Source organism: Mesoplodon bidens (assembly GCF_964165515.1).
Source record: "Mesoplodon bidens genome assembly, chromosome: 6".
Taxonomy (NCBI): domain Eukaryota; kingdom Metazoa; phylum Chordata; class Mammalia; order Artiodactyla; family Ziphiidae; genus Mesoplodon; species Mesoplodon bidens.
Window position 1 is genome coordinate 84,881,523 of NC_138162.1, and position 15,887 is coordinate 84,897,409.

The 15,887-nt window shown below is 39.8% G+C and overlaps 1 protein-coding gene across 2 annotated transcripts in view; it reads left to right on the forward strand.

The window, feature by feature from the left end:
* Positions 1 to 15,887, forward strand: part of PCSK5 (proprotein convertase subtilisin/kexin type 5) — a 467,730-nt gene that overhangs the window by 190,869 nt on the left and 260,974 nt on the right. For both annotated transcript variants that reach the window (XM_081236835.1, XM_081236836.1), the window contains exon 9: positions 6,922 to 7,022. In XM_081236835.1, coding sequence (XP_081092961.1) covers positions 6,922 to 7,022 — 101 coding nt within the window. The remainder of the gene's footprint in view (positions 1 to 6,921; positions 7,023 to 15,887) is intronic.

Sequence of the window (15,887 nt, forward strand, 5' to 3'; positions counted from 1 at the left end):
CTTTTGTGTGATTTCAAACCAGGGCCCTTCTGTGCGACACGTGTCATCTGGCAGGAACACTCTTTTCCCAGAAACGACTTCATTTATGCCTCTTCTCAGATTTCCTATCAGGGAGGCTGTTCTTCTTCACCTTCCCCTGAAAGAGTAACACTCCCCTCCCCCCAAACTCTACTCTTTTATCCTGTTCAGTTTTCTTTCTAGCGTCCTTAGAGCTACTTAACATGATGTTATACATTTTTTTATTGACTGTTTTCCATGCTAGAATGGAAACCACTTGAGGTTGAAGACTTTGTTCTTTCCCAGAGCCTGAGCTTGATAAATGTTCAGGAGTCACTGACATTGAGAAAGATAGAAGCCTCACAGGCGTTTAATCAGTCACAGGAGGCAGGTCTTTCAGAAAATCTCTGTCTTTCAGAAAATCTTCCTCTACTTGTAGGCTGGAGAAAGGCAAAGGGTACTTGACAATACATTTCACATAGGAAATTGCCTGCAGGAATCCTGCTATATAAAGCTGTACATCCAACTATCCTTAGTGTCAAGGAGCCTTAAAGATCCTGTCTTTATGTAACCCTTCACTACCTCCTGAATTTCTCCCAAGTTCTTTGTTAGAGATAAAGCTCCCCTCTCTCCCTAGTCACTCCCATCATCAAATTATCTGTTTCTTTTGGGACTTGTTCAGCCTTTGTCTTTTTTTCCTCTAGTAATTTGTCTCAGTGATTGGAATATGGGGGCCATCGTATTCCTCCTGGGTCTTGTGAGCCCAGGTTTAAATATATGCTCTGCTCAGCCCTCTTCTGATTTCATTTTATTTATTTGTGTTCAAAACAAACTTGCTGCCTGGGGTATCTCAGGGTTGGCCTGAAAGACCAGTTCCATTGGAGGAATTATCTTATTGCTTTTAATATTCCTAAGCAGCTACACATTTCCTTTTGCAGAAAGTACCCTCTCCGCTAACGAATTTGTTATTCAGATGCAGTCATTACTATCCTCTCTCTGTTTCTCCTTTTGATTTGGGAAATGTCATGATTTTTCATGAGTAAAAGACTAGCAAATCCAGATGTGTTTAGTTTGTATAGACGTCTGATCCATATTCTCTTGAGAATGTTAAAAAGAAGGAAGGAAAGTTTATGCCTAAAAAATTCTGATTTTGACTGTGGCCCGAAGGAGAATGGCGATACCCACTGGTTGACGGGGGCTGGATCCCAAGGCCAGTTTCGCCATAATTGCTGGTGATGGTCTGGAACTGCCACCTTTGCTCTCATGGGTGACTATACTCTGTAGCTCAGCTTTTTCTTTTGCTGCCATTTCAGGATTTAATACTTCACCACTTACCAGCTCTTCAGTGGCTGCATGTCATTGGGCTCATGAATCTCTCTGAGCTTCCATTTCCTTAGTTAATAAATAGTATTGATATATCTTCCTTGCAGAGTTCTTGTGGATCAAATATAATTTTATATACAGCTGTGTGCACACATACACACCTATGGCTCATTGCCTTGCTCTTTGCAAGTTGGTGGTGGTGGTTTTAGAAGCAGTGCAGCTAGTGTTAGCAATAGTAGTAGGAAGAGAAATGGCTATACTTTAGCCCCTGGATTGTATATATACACATACACACATAATTTTTGTAGGCTGCTTATAAGTTTAGGTAAGTCTTATTTGGAGAATCGATAAAGAAGTAACCTTGAAGTCTTTCCTAATAAGTGGGAGAGTTTAAAATATAGAACAAAATGAGTATAAAGGAGCTTGACACTAGTAATTCAACTTAACACATAAATACTGTACCTCTGCTCTGTACCCAGCACTGAACTGAACATTATAGAGATTCAAAAAATGATGTAAGATGGGATCCTTCTTCAGTGATAGCAACCTCTCATTTATAAGCAAAACCTTACGTTTGCACTTTACAGTTACAGATTCTCTTTGCAACATGGGAGTGGAATTTTGTGTGGCCTTGTCAGTCATAATTGAATTTTACACCAGTCTTTGTGACTTTGGTGAACACAGAAAGCATTAGTTAGTCTTTGGTTCCTTTATATTTTGCTGTGCTTAATAAATCAGCTTCTCCTATTTTATTCATTAACACATTTAAGATGTAGTTTCTGCCCTTATCCTCCTCCAGAGCTGTGTCTGAAACAGGAGGGTTTTTTTTTGTTTTTTGGGTTTTTTTTTTTTTTGGCACCTTTCTCATCCAAGTACAAATCAACACCAGAAACAAATTCAACCTAACAGACAGAATCATTTCATGCTTTAAAAATATCTGTTCAGTTGCTCTTTTAACAGATATGAGACAATATGGCACCTTCAACATAAAACAGATCACAAGATATCAGGGAGATAGAAACTCCTAACTGTGTAAAGACTTGTCATTTATGGCCAGCCTCAATCTGAACTGAGGTTCCCTGGAGAATTACATCAACAGGCTAGAATAAAAGATCCAATCAGCCCAAGGAATCGAAATGTGAAATACTCAGAAATAAGAGCTTAGGATGAGAAAAAGGGATGGTTCTTTGCAGCAGAAGCATGACTCGACCTGAATACCCACCCCATCTCACCAAATCAAGATGACATCCCCAACTTTGTGGAGTCCAAAAGCCCATCTGCTACCCATGCCGGGAGAGGCTGAAAATCTAATTTGCTGATCAAGACAGCTTTGATCTGGTGTGAGGCCTGGTGTCATCTCCTGTTTCCTTCACTCTAATGGGCAGAAATGATATTTTCTTGAGCAATCTGAGAAGTTCTGTGGAGAAAAATTCTGTTTCTGATTTGGGTAGTGAATTTGGGGAATTTAGAGCATGCAAGATGCGCCAGCGGGACCAAAACCAAATTCTGAGACATTCTAACATGGAATTGAAACTTAATGCGCTTTATTGTTCTGTTGTCACATATCAACTCTCTGAATTCCCAGCCTCATAATGTGGGCCAACCGTTGAATGCAACTTTTTTTTTTTTTTCTTTTTTCTTTTTTTTTTTTCTTTTTGCGGTATGCGGGCCTCTCACTGTTGTGGTCTCTCCCGTTGCAGAGCACAGGCTCCGGATGCGCAGGCCCAGCGGCCATGGCTCACGGGCCCAGCCGCTCCGCGGCATATGGGATCCTCCCAGACCGGGGCACGAACCCGTATCCCCTGCATCGGCAGGCGGACTCTCAACCACTGCGCCACCAGGGAGGCCCGCAACTTTTCCTTTAAATTACACCGTCAGTTCTTGTATGCATGCGTTGTGATTAATGGGGTTACCCCGTGTGGTTCCAGTTTGGGGAGCATCATGTTTCTTTAAAATTGCATGCTCCTTGGTGGTCTTTGCCTTTTCTTTCTAAAGATGGACATAAAAATTTCCTGATGCTGTGTGTTCTCTTAATGATGAAAACCTGCCTTAGATCTTTCTGGTAATTTACACCTCAATATCTGGACCACTGACAGTAACTTCCTCTTGAAATGACCCAGCTGGAGTTTCCACTTAAAGCAGGATGAGAAGGGAGTGAGGATGTTTTTGTTTCTTTTCTCTCCATTCCTTTTAACCTCCCTCCTCTCCAGCACCTTCCTGTTCCACTCCCTTTCTACCCCCTACTCACTACACAAGTTTCATGTAGTTAAAGTGACTGGAAAAAAAAAATAAAAGCACAATGATGATGATGTGGAATTCCACAAACTTGCCTATATTAATAGCATTTAACAGTATATTGGTGTTTATATATAAAAGTACTAAGTGGCTGTTTACTTACGTATATATCATTTGTGTATATACCTGCGGACCCTATTTGGATGGAGCATATTCCTATGGCCAACCCAACATCATAACATTTTTATTGTTCACTGGAGGTGAGGCTGGAGGTAGCTGTTTATTACACTCGCAAATGCTGCACACACTTGGCATCTCTATTCTGGATTTGTTTCTGTACATTGAAAGTGTCTGGTGCGGCTGAAGAATAAGCAAAATGAGCCAAGTGAGAAAACATCATGAAAAATCTTGAATTCAGGCACAAGTCATTGAAAAAAAAAAAAAAAACTTGGCAAAAGACTGTGACCGTGAGGGTGAGGTAAAATGAGAAAAATGCAGGCAAGGCCACCTCTCAACAACAGTGTATCTGGAGACCTGGAAACAGGCTGCTGCTGGGGTGTTTAAACATTGACTTAGGGACCAGGCCTTTGGAAAATAAGGCTTCAAATTCACCCATCATTTCAAATGAAATAGAAATCACTTTTTAACAATCCATCGATCCCACTTCTGAGTACATATCCAAAAGAACTGAAAACAGGATCTGAGGACTTCCCTGGTGGTGCAGTGGTTAAGAGTCCGCCTGCCAATGCAGGGGACACGAGTTTGAGCCCTGGTCCAGGAGGATCCCGCATGCCGCGGAGCGGCTAAGCCCAGTGCACCATGACTGCTGAGCCTGCGCTCTGGAGCCCGGGAGCCATAACTACTGAAGCCCACGTTCCTAGAGCCCATGCTTCACAGCAAGAGAAGCCACCGCAATGAGAAGCCTGCGCACCACAATGAAGAGTAGCCGCCACTCGCCACAACTAGAGAAGGCCCTAGCACAGCAACGAAGACCCAACGCTGCCATAAAGAAGGAAGGAAGGAAGGGAGGAAGGATAGAAAGGAAAAGAAAGAAAGAATTACAAAAAGGCCAGCTGTGGGTCTAAAGGAGTTGGTCTTTAAAAAAAAAAAAGAATTGAAAACAGGATCTGGAAGAGATATTTACACACCTATGTTTATTGCAGCATTTTTCACAATAGCCAAGAGGTAGAAGCATCCCAAGTGCCAGTTGACAGATGAATGAACAAAGAAAATATACTATATAATACAATGGAATATTATGCAGCCTAAAAAGGAAATCCTGCCACATGCTACAACACGGATGAGCCTTGAGGACATTATTCTAAGTGAAATAAGCCAATCACAAAAAAGACAAATGCTGCATAATTCCACTTACATGAGGTACCTAGAGCAGTGACAGTCACAGAAGCAAACAGTAGAATGGTGGTTGCCAGGGGCTGGGGAGGGAGCATGGGGAGTTGTTTAATGGGTAGAGTTTCAGTCAGGCAAGGTGAAAATGTAGAGCTCTAGGATTGCACAGCAAAGTGCATATAATTAGCAATACTGTACTGTACACTTAAAAAGTTGTTAAAAGGGTAAATCTGTGTCATGTGTTTTTTTTTAACCTGGCCCCCTCCAAAAAGAAATACCTTTTTAACGTCAACAACTGAAAAATCTCAGAAGTTTCTTAATGTAGAAGTGGGTAGGGCTCTATTTACCCAGACATCTTGCGAGCATCCACTGTGGAGGCTCAGAGGATGGCTAGCTAATCACGTCTGTGAATCTAGAAACAACTTGCCCTGCTTGCCAAACACGCGGTTGGGCTCTTGCCCAGCTCTCAGTTATTCCAGAAAAGAGTGCAAGGCTCGTCTCCTCTCTCCCACCACCTATCTACATGGTTCTCTATATTTGTACCCTTTCTCCCATTTCTTTTGTATCAGTGCCTCTCTGGTATGGCTAATCTGGTAATATTAGTGGTGTCAAAAGGCATAAAGAACAGACAGTGAGCACTGATGGCCTCGTGTGAAACTAAATCCCGGGATGTCAATCTCGATTCATGACAGATAATTAAAGAGTCCCTTCAGACATCCTCACGTGACACTGAGGAAACTTTTAGGGGGGGACTCATTTCTAAAGAGTTATGCAGTGCTTTCTTTCGGTGATGAGCAAATTTCTTTCCAAATCAGCTAATCTGCGTTCTTCTCTTGAAGGATGCACCTTAGAAAAGCAAGGCTTTGTTTTCGCCACCTCTATCCCCCTACACCTTTCTGCTGACCTTTCACCTCAGTTTTCTTACCTGTAAAATATGGGCAATATACTTGTCTTGATGACTGAGAAAGCTTTACCAATGTCTTCCAATAACTACAATGAGACGCCTAAGTTCATCTCACAAGCCTTGTAGCTTCCCAGCAGGAGGGCTATTAGTCCCAAGGGGGCGAAAAAGGATTCTTATCAGGGAGGGAGGATCTTAGATATTACAGTGGTTTGCAAAATTATATACCATAGTGCTTTATTTCTCTTGTTATGAAGATTCTGCAATTAATTTTTCTTCTTTCATGAAATGATCATGGAACAAAGGTTGAGAAACACTGCCCTTGCTGGTGGGCATGTTATTCAGCCACAGCTGAAGTGAACTAGATTCAAACCAAGGGGAAAAAACGTTCTAGTTCTCACATTTTGATTTTTTAAAAATGGAAAATGGCTAATCTCCTATAATATACAAGCATGGACTTAGAGCTGTTCATTTCACATCAAGTACACTGGCTTCAACCTTGTTTTTAGTATTTGTGTTAAATCTATCAGGAAGTCTTGGTTCATCCAAGTCACATTTCTGTGCATTCTAAAAATGAGTCTGTAAGCAAAGTTCCTTCTAGGGCAGAATAAATCTTTTGCTTGAAACCTGCAGCTTTTCCAATGTAATAGTTTTAGGAGGGCAGGAGCAAGACCCTGTGCTTTTATTCCTTATGCTGGGTGCTTGACTCAGTGTCTGGTTGTTGGCTCAACATGTTTGATTATTTAAAATGTTGGAGTAATGAAAGAACTTTCGTTTTAACTAAAGCTGGGACCAGAGAGAGGCAAGTGAGGTGCCTAGGGTGTAAAATTTAAGGATACACTTGCACAACCCATATGTTTCGGGCCAAAGGCTCACCTTAGTCCTCACCCTGGTTGTAGCACAAGTGGAATCCAATTTCCAAACCCTCCCCTTTTCTGAGTTGATTCACGCAGGCGATTCTCTGGAAGTGATACGGTCACAGGAGTGCAGGAACAAGGAATTTAAAACAACTGTTTCAACACCCCTCCATTCCAGTTTTATGAGTAAATTTCTTTTTACTTGCATGTGACTCACACTGACCCCAGAGCCCTAAATTTTCCACTTCTGTCTTCTAGATCACTACGGATCTGAGGCAGCGTTGCACGGACAACCACACTGGGACATCGGCCTCAGCCCCCATGGCTGCAGGCATCATTGCACTGGCCCTGGAAGCCAAGTAAGCCTTTATCTCCATATGTCTCCACTGGCGACAGCCCCTCAGCTCAAGGACAGTTTACCCCTTTGCTAGTATACAATCTCGAGCACAACAAGCCAGAATATAATCTTCCCAATTCCACCTTTAAAACTGCAAAGATTAGGCCTTAAGAAAAGCTTCCCCTCTGTTAAGGGAAAAGGCAACTTTTTTGGTTTTTATCTTCTTAAAAAATCAAACTGTGTAATTACTTTATTGTGGAGTCATAGTGCAAGCATGCCAGTTGGCTCTAACACTCTTGCCTTGTTGAGTCGCGGAATGTTCTGTGAGTCTCAGAAAGCTTAGGTCTGCCCACTTCTGGTTCCTTTCCCTGCAGGACAGCGATGCAGCTCAGATTCCATGACAATAGAACCGTCACAGACTCACTCTGGGGGACAAAACACGTCAAGGTCATATGACAGGAGCCCAGGAAGAAAGACAACCCACTTAACTTAAATCCTTCTTAATGTAGTCAAATTTGGTGTTTAAAAGATCCCTTTGAAAGGCCCCCTCAGGTTATTTTAGGTTCTTAGGGTAGATTTATATGGTGGTAGGTCTCCTCTCTTCTTTCTCTAAGCACCAATAGATTAGTTTGTCTTAACTCTTTGAAAACCTAATAGAGATCTACACTCCCTTACCCTCAATTTCAAAAGCCAAAATGGCCTGAAAACTGAAAGTTGTTTTTTGCACATTTGATACCAAAACTCATTTGATGGCAAAGCTTGCCCAGAACTGATGTGAAACTATTTTCAGTCTTTATGTATTGTGAAAATTCATACATTTCACTGTAGAAGCATTAATATATTTGATTATGAGGCACTAGCTTGGACCCCACTGGAAGTTTTGTGTACCATATGCTAAGGACACCATATCTGAAAAAATTTTGAATTCCGAACACATCTGGTCCAAGGATTTTATAAAAGGGATTGTGGGCCTGAACTCTGAGGCCATCCCTACAAGAGGATCATAACAAAACGGAATTGAAGTAATGACATAAGTGTTTTTCCAAAAATAGCCTTGCATCTCTGCCCTAGGAAGGAATGGAAAGATTCTTTCATATAAACCTGATGTAGAGCAATAGCAGGTGACAGGGAAAGAATACAAGAATCATGATGAGACTTGGGTATTAATAAGAACAGTACTGTTTCATTCCCCGTACATATTGGCTTCCCAACATTTACAGCTGACTCTCTATAAGGCACACAGCCTCTGTCAAGGCAGTTGGGCCTCAGTGTAATATGGATTCAGTAAATTGCTAAGTCATGTGTAATTCCTTGGACTGAGACAGGCAGAAAAACACAGGATCTGGATATGGTGCTGTCTTAGTCTATTCAAGCTGCTATAACAAAATACCATAAACTGAGTAGCTTATAAACAACAAACACTTATTTCTCACAGCTCTCGAAGCGGGAAAGTCCAAGATCAAGGTGCCAGCAGACTTACTGTCTGGCAAGGACCCACTTCCTAGTTGGCTTTACATGGTAGAAGAAAGGGGCAAGGGAGATCTCTGGATAAATTTCTCTTATAAGGGCACTGATCCCATTAAAGAGGGCTCCAGCCTTGTGACCTAATCACCTCCCAAAGGCCCTACCTCCTAATACTCTCACATTGGGTGTTAAGTTTCAACATATGAATTTTAAGGGGACAGAGATATTCAGACCATAGCAGGTACCATATCTTTTGGTGACCTCCTGCCCCTAAGCATTGACATTGAGAGATGTTCAAGCTCCCATCAATGTTTGGATTTCTTTTGTTTTGGCAGGGTTAAATATTAAATCATTTCAACATATTTTATCTTTTAAAGTGTTAAAAGTTTAGCGAGGAGCTGGCACTTATCCTGTTCTCACTTTATAACTTTTCACTGGACTGTTCTGACAGCAGATTAAGTGTCTGTGTTTTTAATTTGGTGACTGAAAGTTGGATTTTGAAAAATACATCGTCCTCATTTTGAAATTCTGGGTTGTTTCTCTGGAATAGTCTCCTGTCCACAAACTACTAAAAAAAAAAAAAAATCAGGAATTCTTCCTGCACCTCCCCGTTTCCCAAAAAAACGATATAATCTCAAATTTGGCAACCAAGTACCGTAACTGTGGCTATACAGCACATGCTACTGAGTTCCTTGAAATACTACTATAACACTAATATTTTCAACAATAATTCTTTTAACCACTATTTAAGCTCAAATGAAAAATCCTTAATTTTATGCCTCATACAACACACTCAGTTGGATAAGGTTGCTTTGGGACTGGGGAACACACTGGAAAGCTGCCTGTTTTCTTTCCCTTTGCATTTTGAGCATTTTTTTAAGATTGATTTTTGCCAAAACTGTAATGGGTGGAAGGAAGGTCCTAGGCTAGAGTTTATGTAGAAAATCCACTGTATTTTAAGATTTTAAACAGTCTAGTCCGATCATGCGGCCAAAGTATATAGTAAACAACCAGATCAGGTGAGAAAGAATAAACCTTTCCTTGCATCTCTATTGGTTTGTCCTACAGGCCAATCTTTGCCTGTAAGTGAAGCTGAAAGTTGGGAGGAAGAGGTCTGAGTACCTAAAGAGTGGGTCAGGCATGGATGTTAAACTAGCATCAATAAGCAATGGGCCTCCCACAGGAGACAAAAGTATCTACATAGCAAAGAGCTCAAGTAACAGTGTACCAAGGTTGCAGTTGTTCTAAACAAAGCTAAGTTTAACCCTTGGTAAGTGTACCTCACCCAGTTACCCAGCCTCCACCACTAGTACTTCTTAACAACACTTAGACCTTGGTATTTTGAGATTCAGCCTTTGCTATCACATGTTGAAGAGCCTGATAGTAGTTCCCTGTTACCCACGTTCCAAGACCCCCAGTGGATGCCTTTAACCACAGATAGTACCAAGCCCTATATGTACTATGATTTTTCCTATAAGTACATACCTATAATAATGTTTAATTTATAAATTAGGCACAGTAAGAAATGAAGAACAATAACTAAAAATAGAACAATTATAACAATATACTATATTAAAAGTTATGTGAATGTGGTCTCTCTCAAAACATCTTATAGAACCATACTCACTCTTCTTGTGATGATGTGAGATGATAAAATGCCTCCGTGCTGAGATGAAGTGACGTGAATGGCGTAGGCATTGTGACGTAGTGTTAGGCTACTACTGACCTTCTGATGATACGTCAGAAGGAGGGTCATCTTTGGGTAATCTGGATCACCACGCCATGGTTGATGATCCCAGGTAGGACAGGGCTGGACAGTATGAGATTTCATCGCACTACTCAGAACGCTGTACAATTTAAACTTATGAATTGTTTGTTTCTGGAATTTTCCATGTAATATTTTTGGACCATGGTTAACCATGCATAAATGAAACCACAGAAAGAGAAGACAAGGATTGGGGTGGGGAGGTGGACCACTGTACTCCCTTATAAGGAGGGAAGAGAGAAAGCCAGAGCTGGGCAGAATTCTGGCCCAGGACTCTGTCCAGCACTTCAGATATTCACCCCCCGCTCAGGTCAGATGAGTCACTGGATGAGGCTGAGTGTTCAGATGAAAAGCTGCAGGCAGGGACTGCCAGTCCCTGTCCAGCTGCATAGCCCAGGTCTTTCTGCCCGACAAGGAGAAATGCATCGTTTCTCCTAATGTCACTAGGTTACAGTAGTATATACTCAGGGAAAACTGCCACCTCCTAGCTTCTTCACAGCCTGCTTCCCTTACGTCCCCACGTGCTTGCTTGCATCAGCATATTTGCCTGGATCAGTAGGACTGTGGGTCCTACTCTGGATGCTACTCCAACTGTTGACCCCTCTGCATTGTGAGTCTTCTTGCTCTGCTAAGGTTGGAGCTTTCCAAAAAATCTTCTTAGGAAGCTAAGGGAAGAGAAAACAAAAACAAAACATAGAAACAGAGAAGCTTAAAGTGTTCAGATCTCTTATCTGAATGCAACAAAAGTTTGGTCATTAACTCTGCTGTGGCAACTAATAGGACTCCCAGGCCATCCTTATCCTATGGGGTATGTAACAACATGTGTTGTAAGAAACTCCACTGTAACACACCCCCAGATCCTTGGGTAAAAGTGTACCACTCCCAAGACTGGAAGGATTCTCAGTTCTAAAAACCTACCTCCTTTCCTTTTTTTCCTGAGTCTGAGCCTCTTTAAGCTCTATAGCCACCTCTGACAGTCTGATCATAACTTTGCCTTTCTAATTACTAAACAATTTCCTCCTGCTCCTAAAAATGTTACCTGGGTGCAAGAAGCTCTAAATATTTTCCCTTCTAAAAATCAGGAACAATTTCAGAATAAGAGAAAACACTGGCATCTTAAAAGAGAGGCAAGAAAACTGTTTCTGTTTTGGGGTGCCCTCATCACATATGTATTGGTTCAGAGGTTTATAATATTTCTGTTGTTTGGCTTTTGTGGATTTGGGGGGAATTTTCTGGTTTTTCAGTTGAGTGAATAGGGAATATGTAATCAGTGATTACAAGTAAACTAATTATCATTTGGTCCATTGCTACTTAAAATGACATCTTTTTATATAGTGTAACTGAAAAAGTTTAAGTAAAATAAGTGTCCTGGGAGCAGGTTTCTTTATTTATTTTTTATTGAAGTATAGTTGATTTACAATGTTGTGTTAATTTCTGCTGTACAACAAAGTGATTTAGTTATACATATATACACATTCTTTTTTAATATTTTCCATTATGGTTTATCATAGGATACTGAATATAGTTCTCTGCTATACAGTAAGACCTTGTTGTTTATCCATTCCATGTATAACACCTTACATCTGCTAACCTCAACCTCCCACTCCACCCCTCCCCCAAACCCCTCCCCCTTGGCAACCTCTAGTCTGTTCTCTATGTCCATGAATCTGTTTCTGTTTCGTAGATAAGTTCATATATGCCATATTTTACATTCCACACATAAGTGATACCATATACTATTTGTCTTTCTTGTTCTGACTTACTTCACTTAGTATGATAATCTCTAGTTTTATCCATGTTGCTGCAAAAGACATTATTGTGTTCATTTTTATGGCTGAGTAGTATTCCACTGTATATATGTATATGCCACATCTTTTTGATCCATTCATCTGTAGATGGACATTTAGGTTGTTTCCATGTCTTGGCTATTGTGAATAGTGCTGCTGTGGACATAGGGGTGCATGTATCTTTTTGAATTAGAGTTTTCTCTGCATATATGCCCAGGAGTGGGATTGCTGGATCATATGGTAATTCTATTTTCAGTTGTCTGAGGAACCTGGGAGCAGGTTTCTTAAATGAAGAAAGTAGTGAAACGTAACTAATAGTGTTGAGTGAGCAACCTAGAAAAAACATCAAGTCACATTGGTAAGGTGCTTTGTATCTCAATGCTGGTATATATTACCAGTACCCCAGACCTGTAGAAAGAAAAAAATATGTTGCTAGCAAATGATATTTCATATAAAATGGTTTATAAAATACAGTTGAAATAACTGACATTCATATAAACCTAGTATTCAGAATCATAAACTCTGTTTTACTGAAAGTTTTCCTGCCTTGAGTCTGCAACTATTAGCAAAGGAAAGCTATTTTAGTAGTGTTTTATATGTTAAATTATCAGCATTAGCTCAGGAAATTCAGAATTTAAGTTCACCAAAGAAACCTTTTTGCCTTGAATCGCAAATGGTTTTTCACTGGAAATTTGAACAGTATGTACTCGGCAAACAAGAAATGTTGCACAGTGAATGGTAAATAAAAGGGACTGAGTTGGGTAGAAACATCTGAAATTATTTAGCACTGATACAAGGAATCTGCCACAAATTCCTGTTTTAAGTGACCCAAAGCCTTTTCCTCAGATTTCATATCTCAGGGGCCACAAGGATACTATCCTTTGAGAACATTTAATATATCCAGATCTAAATTTAGAAAATAAATAAATTGGGGTGGCAGCTGTTATTCTGTTCTATTCTGTATATTCTATAATGTGTATTCCATTCTATACATATATCTATTCTATATATGCATATATGTATTCTATATATACTAGAAATAGACCTGGTACACATTAAACATTAGCTGCCCTTGGTGTTCTACACATATGCATGCATACATACACACACATTCCTAGGTAGGTTCATCTACTTTCTTCTTATTATCTATCTGTTCTCTTATTTCAATTGTCATATTACCACTGGTTTATAGAATATACCATATAGGTATATGTAGAACAAGATTGTAGAATATATATAGAGAGAATATAGTTCTAGATAGCTTAGACAACTTCTGTTCTTGTACTACAGATGTTTTTGTATGTATTATCTTCCAAACAAGGCTTAAACTCCTTGAGACTAAAGATTGTATCTTACAGTCTTTATTTATGTGTATGTAATCAATGTCTATTGCATACTAAAAATAATTTTTTTAACATCTTTATTGGAGTATATTTGCTTTACAATGTTGTGTTAATTGCTGCAGTATAACAAAGTGAATCAGCTATACGAATACGTATATCCCCATATCCCCTCCCTCTTGAGTCTCCCTCCCACCCTCCCTATCCCACCCCTCTAGGTGGTCACAAAGCACCAAGCTGATCTCCCTCTGCTACGCGGGTGCTTCCCACTAGCTATCTGTTTTACATTTGGTAGTGCATATATGTCCAAGCCACTCTCTCACTTCGTCCCAGCTTACCCTTCCCCCTACCCCTCCCCGTGTCCTCTAGTCCATTCTCTACATCTGTGTCTTTATTCCTGTCCTGCCACTAGGTTCTTCAGAACCATTTTTTTTTAGATTCATATATATATATATATATATATATGTGTGTGTGTGTGTGTGTTAGCATATGGTATTTGTTTTTCTGTTGCTGACTTACTTCACTCTGTATCTAGGTCCATCCACCTCGCTACAAATAACTCAATTTTGTTTCTTATTATGGCTGAGTAGTATTCCATTGTATATATGTGCCACACCTTCTTTATCCATTCATCTGTCGATGGACACTTAGGTGGCTTCCATGTCCTGGCTATTGTAAATAATGCTGCAATGAACATTGTGGTACATTACTCCTTTGAATTATGGTTTTCTCAGGGTATATACCCAGTAGTGAGATTGCTGTGTCATATGGTAGTTCTATTTTTAGTTTTTTAAGGACCCTCCATACTGTTTTCCATTGTGGCTGTATCAATTTGAATTCCCACCAACAGTGCAAGAGGGTTCCCTTTTCTCCACACCCTCTCCAGCATTTATTGTTGGTAGATTTTTTTATGATGGCCATTCTGACTGGTGTGAGGTGATACCTCATTGTAGTTTTGATTTGCATTTCTCTAATGATTAGTGATGTTGAGCATCCTTTCACGTGTTTGTTGGCAATCTGTATATCTTTGGAGAAATGTCCATTTAGGTCTTCTGCCCATTTTTGGATTGGGTTGTTTGTTTTTTTGATACTGAGCTGCATGAGCTGCTTGTATATTTTGGGATTAATCCTTTGTCAGGTGCTTCGTTTGCAAATATTTTCTCCCATTCTGAGGGTTGTCTTTTCGTCTTGTTTATGGTTTCCTTTGCTGTGCAAAAGCTTTGATGTTTCATTAGGTCCCATTTGTTTATTTTTGATTTTATTTCCATTACTCAGGGAGGTGGGTCAAAAAAGATCTTGCTGTGATTTATGTCATAGAGTGTTCTGCCTATGTTTTCCTCTAAGAGTTTTATAGCATCTGGACTTCCATTTAGGTCTTAAATCCATTTTGAGTTTATTTTTATGTATGTTGTTAGGGACTGTTCTAATTTCATTCTTTTACATGTAGCTGTCCAGTTTTCCCAGCACCACTTATTGAAGAGGCTGTCTTTTCTCCACTATATATTCTTGTCTCCTTTATAAAAGATAAGGTGAACATATGTGTGTGGGTTTATCTCTGGGCTTTCTATCCTGTTCCACTGATCTATATTGCTGTTTTTGTGCCACTACCATACTGTCTTGATTACTGTAGCTTTGTAGTATAGTTTGAAGGCAAGGAGCCTAATACCTCCAGCTCTGTTTTTCTTTCTCAAGATTGCTTTTGCTTTTTGGGGTCATTTGTGTTTCCATGCAAATTGTGAATTTTTTGTTCTAGTTTGGTGAAAAATGCCACTGGTAGTTAGATAGGGATTGCACTGAACCTGTAGATTGCTTTGGGTAGTATAGTCATTTTCACAATGTTGATTCTTCCAATCCAAGACCATGGTATATCTCTCCGTCTGTTTGCATCATCTTTAATTTCTTTCATCAGTGTCTTATAGTTTTCTGCATACAGGTCTTTTGTCTCGTTAGGTAGGTTTATTCCTAGGTATTTTATTCTTTTTGTTGCAGTGGTAAATGGGAGTGTTTCCTTAATTTCCCTTTCAGATTTTTCATCATTAGTGTATAGAAGTGCAAGAGATTGCTGTGCATTAATTTTGTATCCTGTGACTTTACCAAATTCATTGATTAGCTCTAGTAGTTTTCTGGTAGCATCTTTAGGATTCTCTCTATATAGTATCATGTTATCTGCAAAGAGTGGCAGCTTTACTTCTTCTTTAACGATTTGGATTCCTTTTATTTCTTTTTCTTCTCTGATTGCTGTGGCTAAAACTTCCAACATTATGTTGAATAATAGTGGTGAGAGCGGATAACCTTGTCTTGTTCCTGATGTTAGAGAAAATGGTTTCAGTTTTTCACCATTGAGAACAATGTTAGCTATGGGTTTGTCATATATGGCCTTTATTATGTTGAGGTAAGTTCCCTCTATGCCTACCTTCTGGGAGGTTTTATTATAAATCGGTGCTGAATTTTGTCGAAAGCTTTTTCTGCATCTATTGAGATGATCATATGGTTTTTCTCCTTCAGTTTGTTAATTTGGTTTATCACATTGA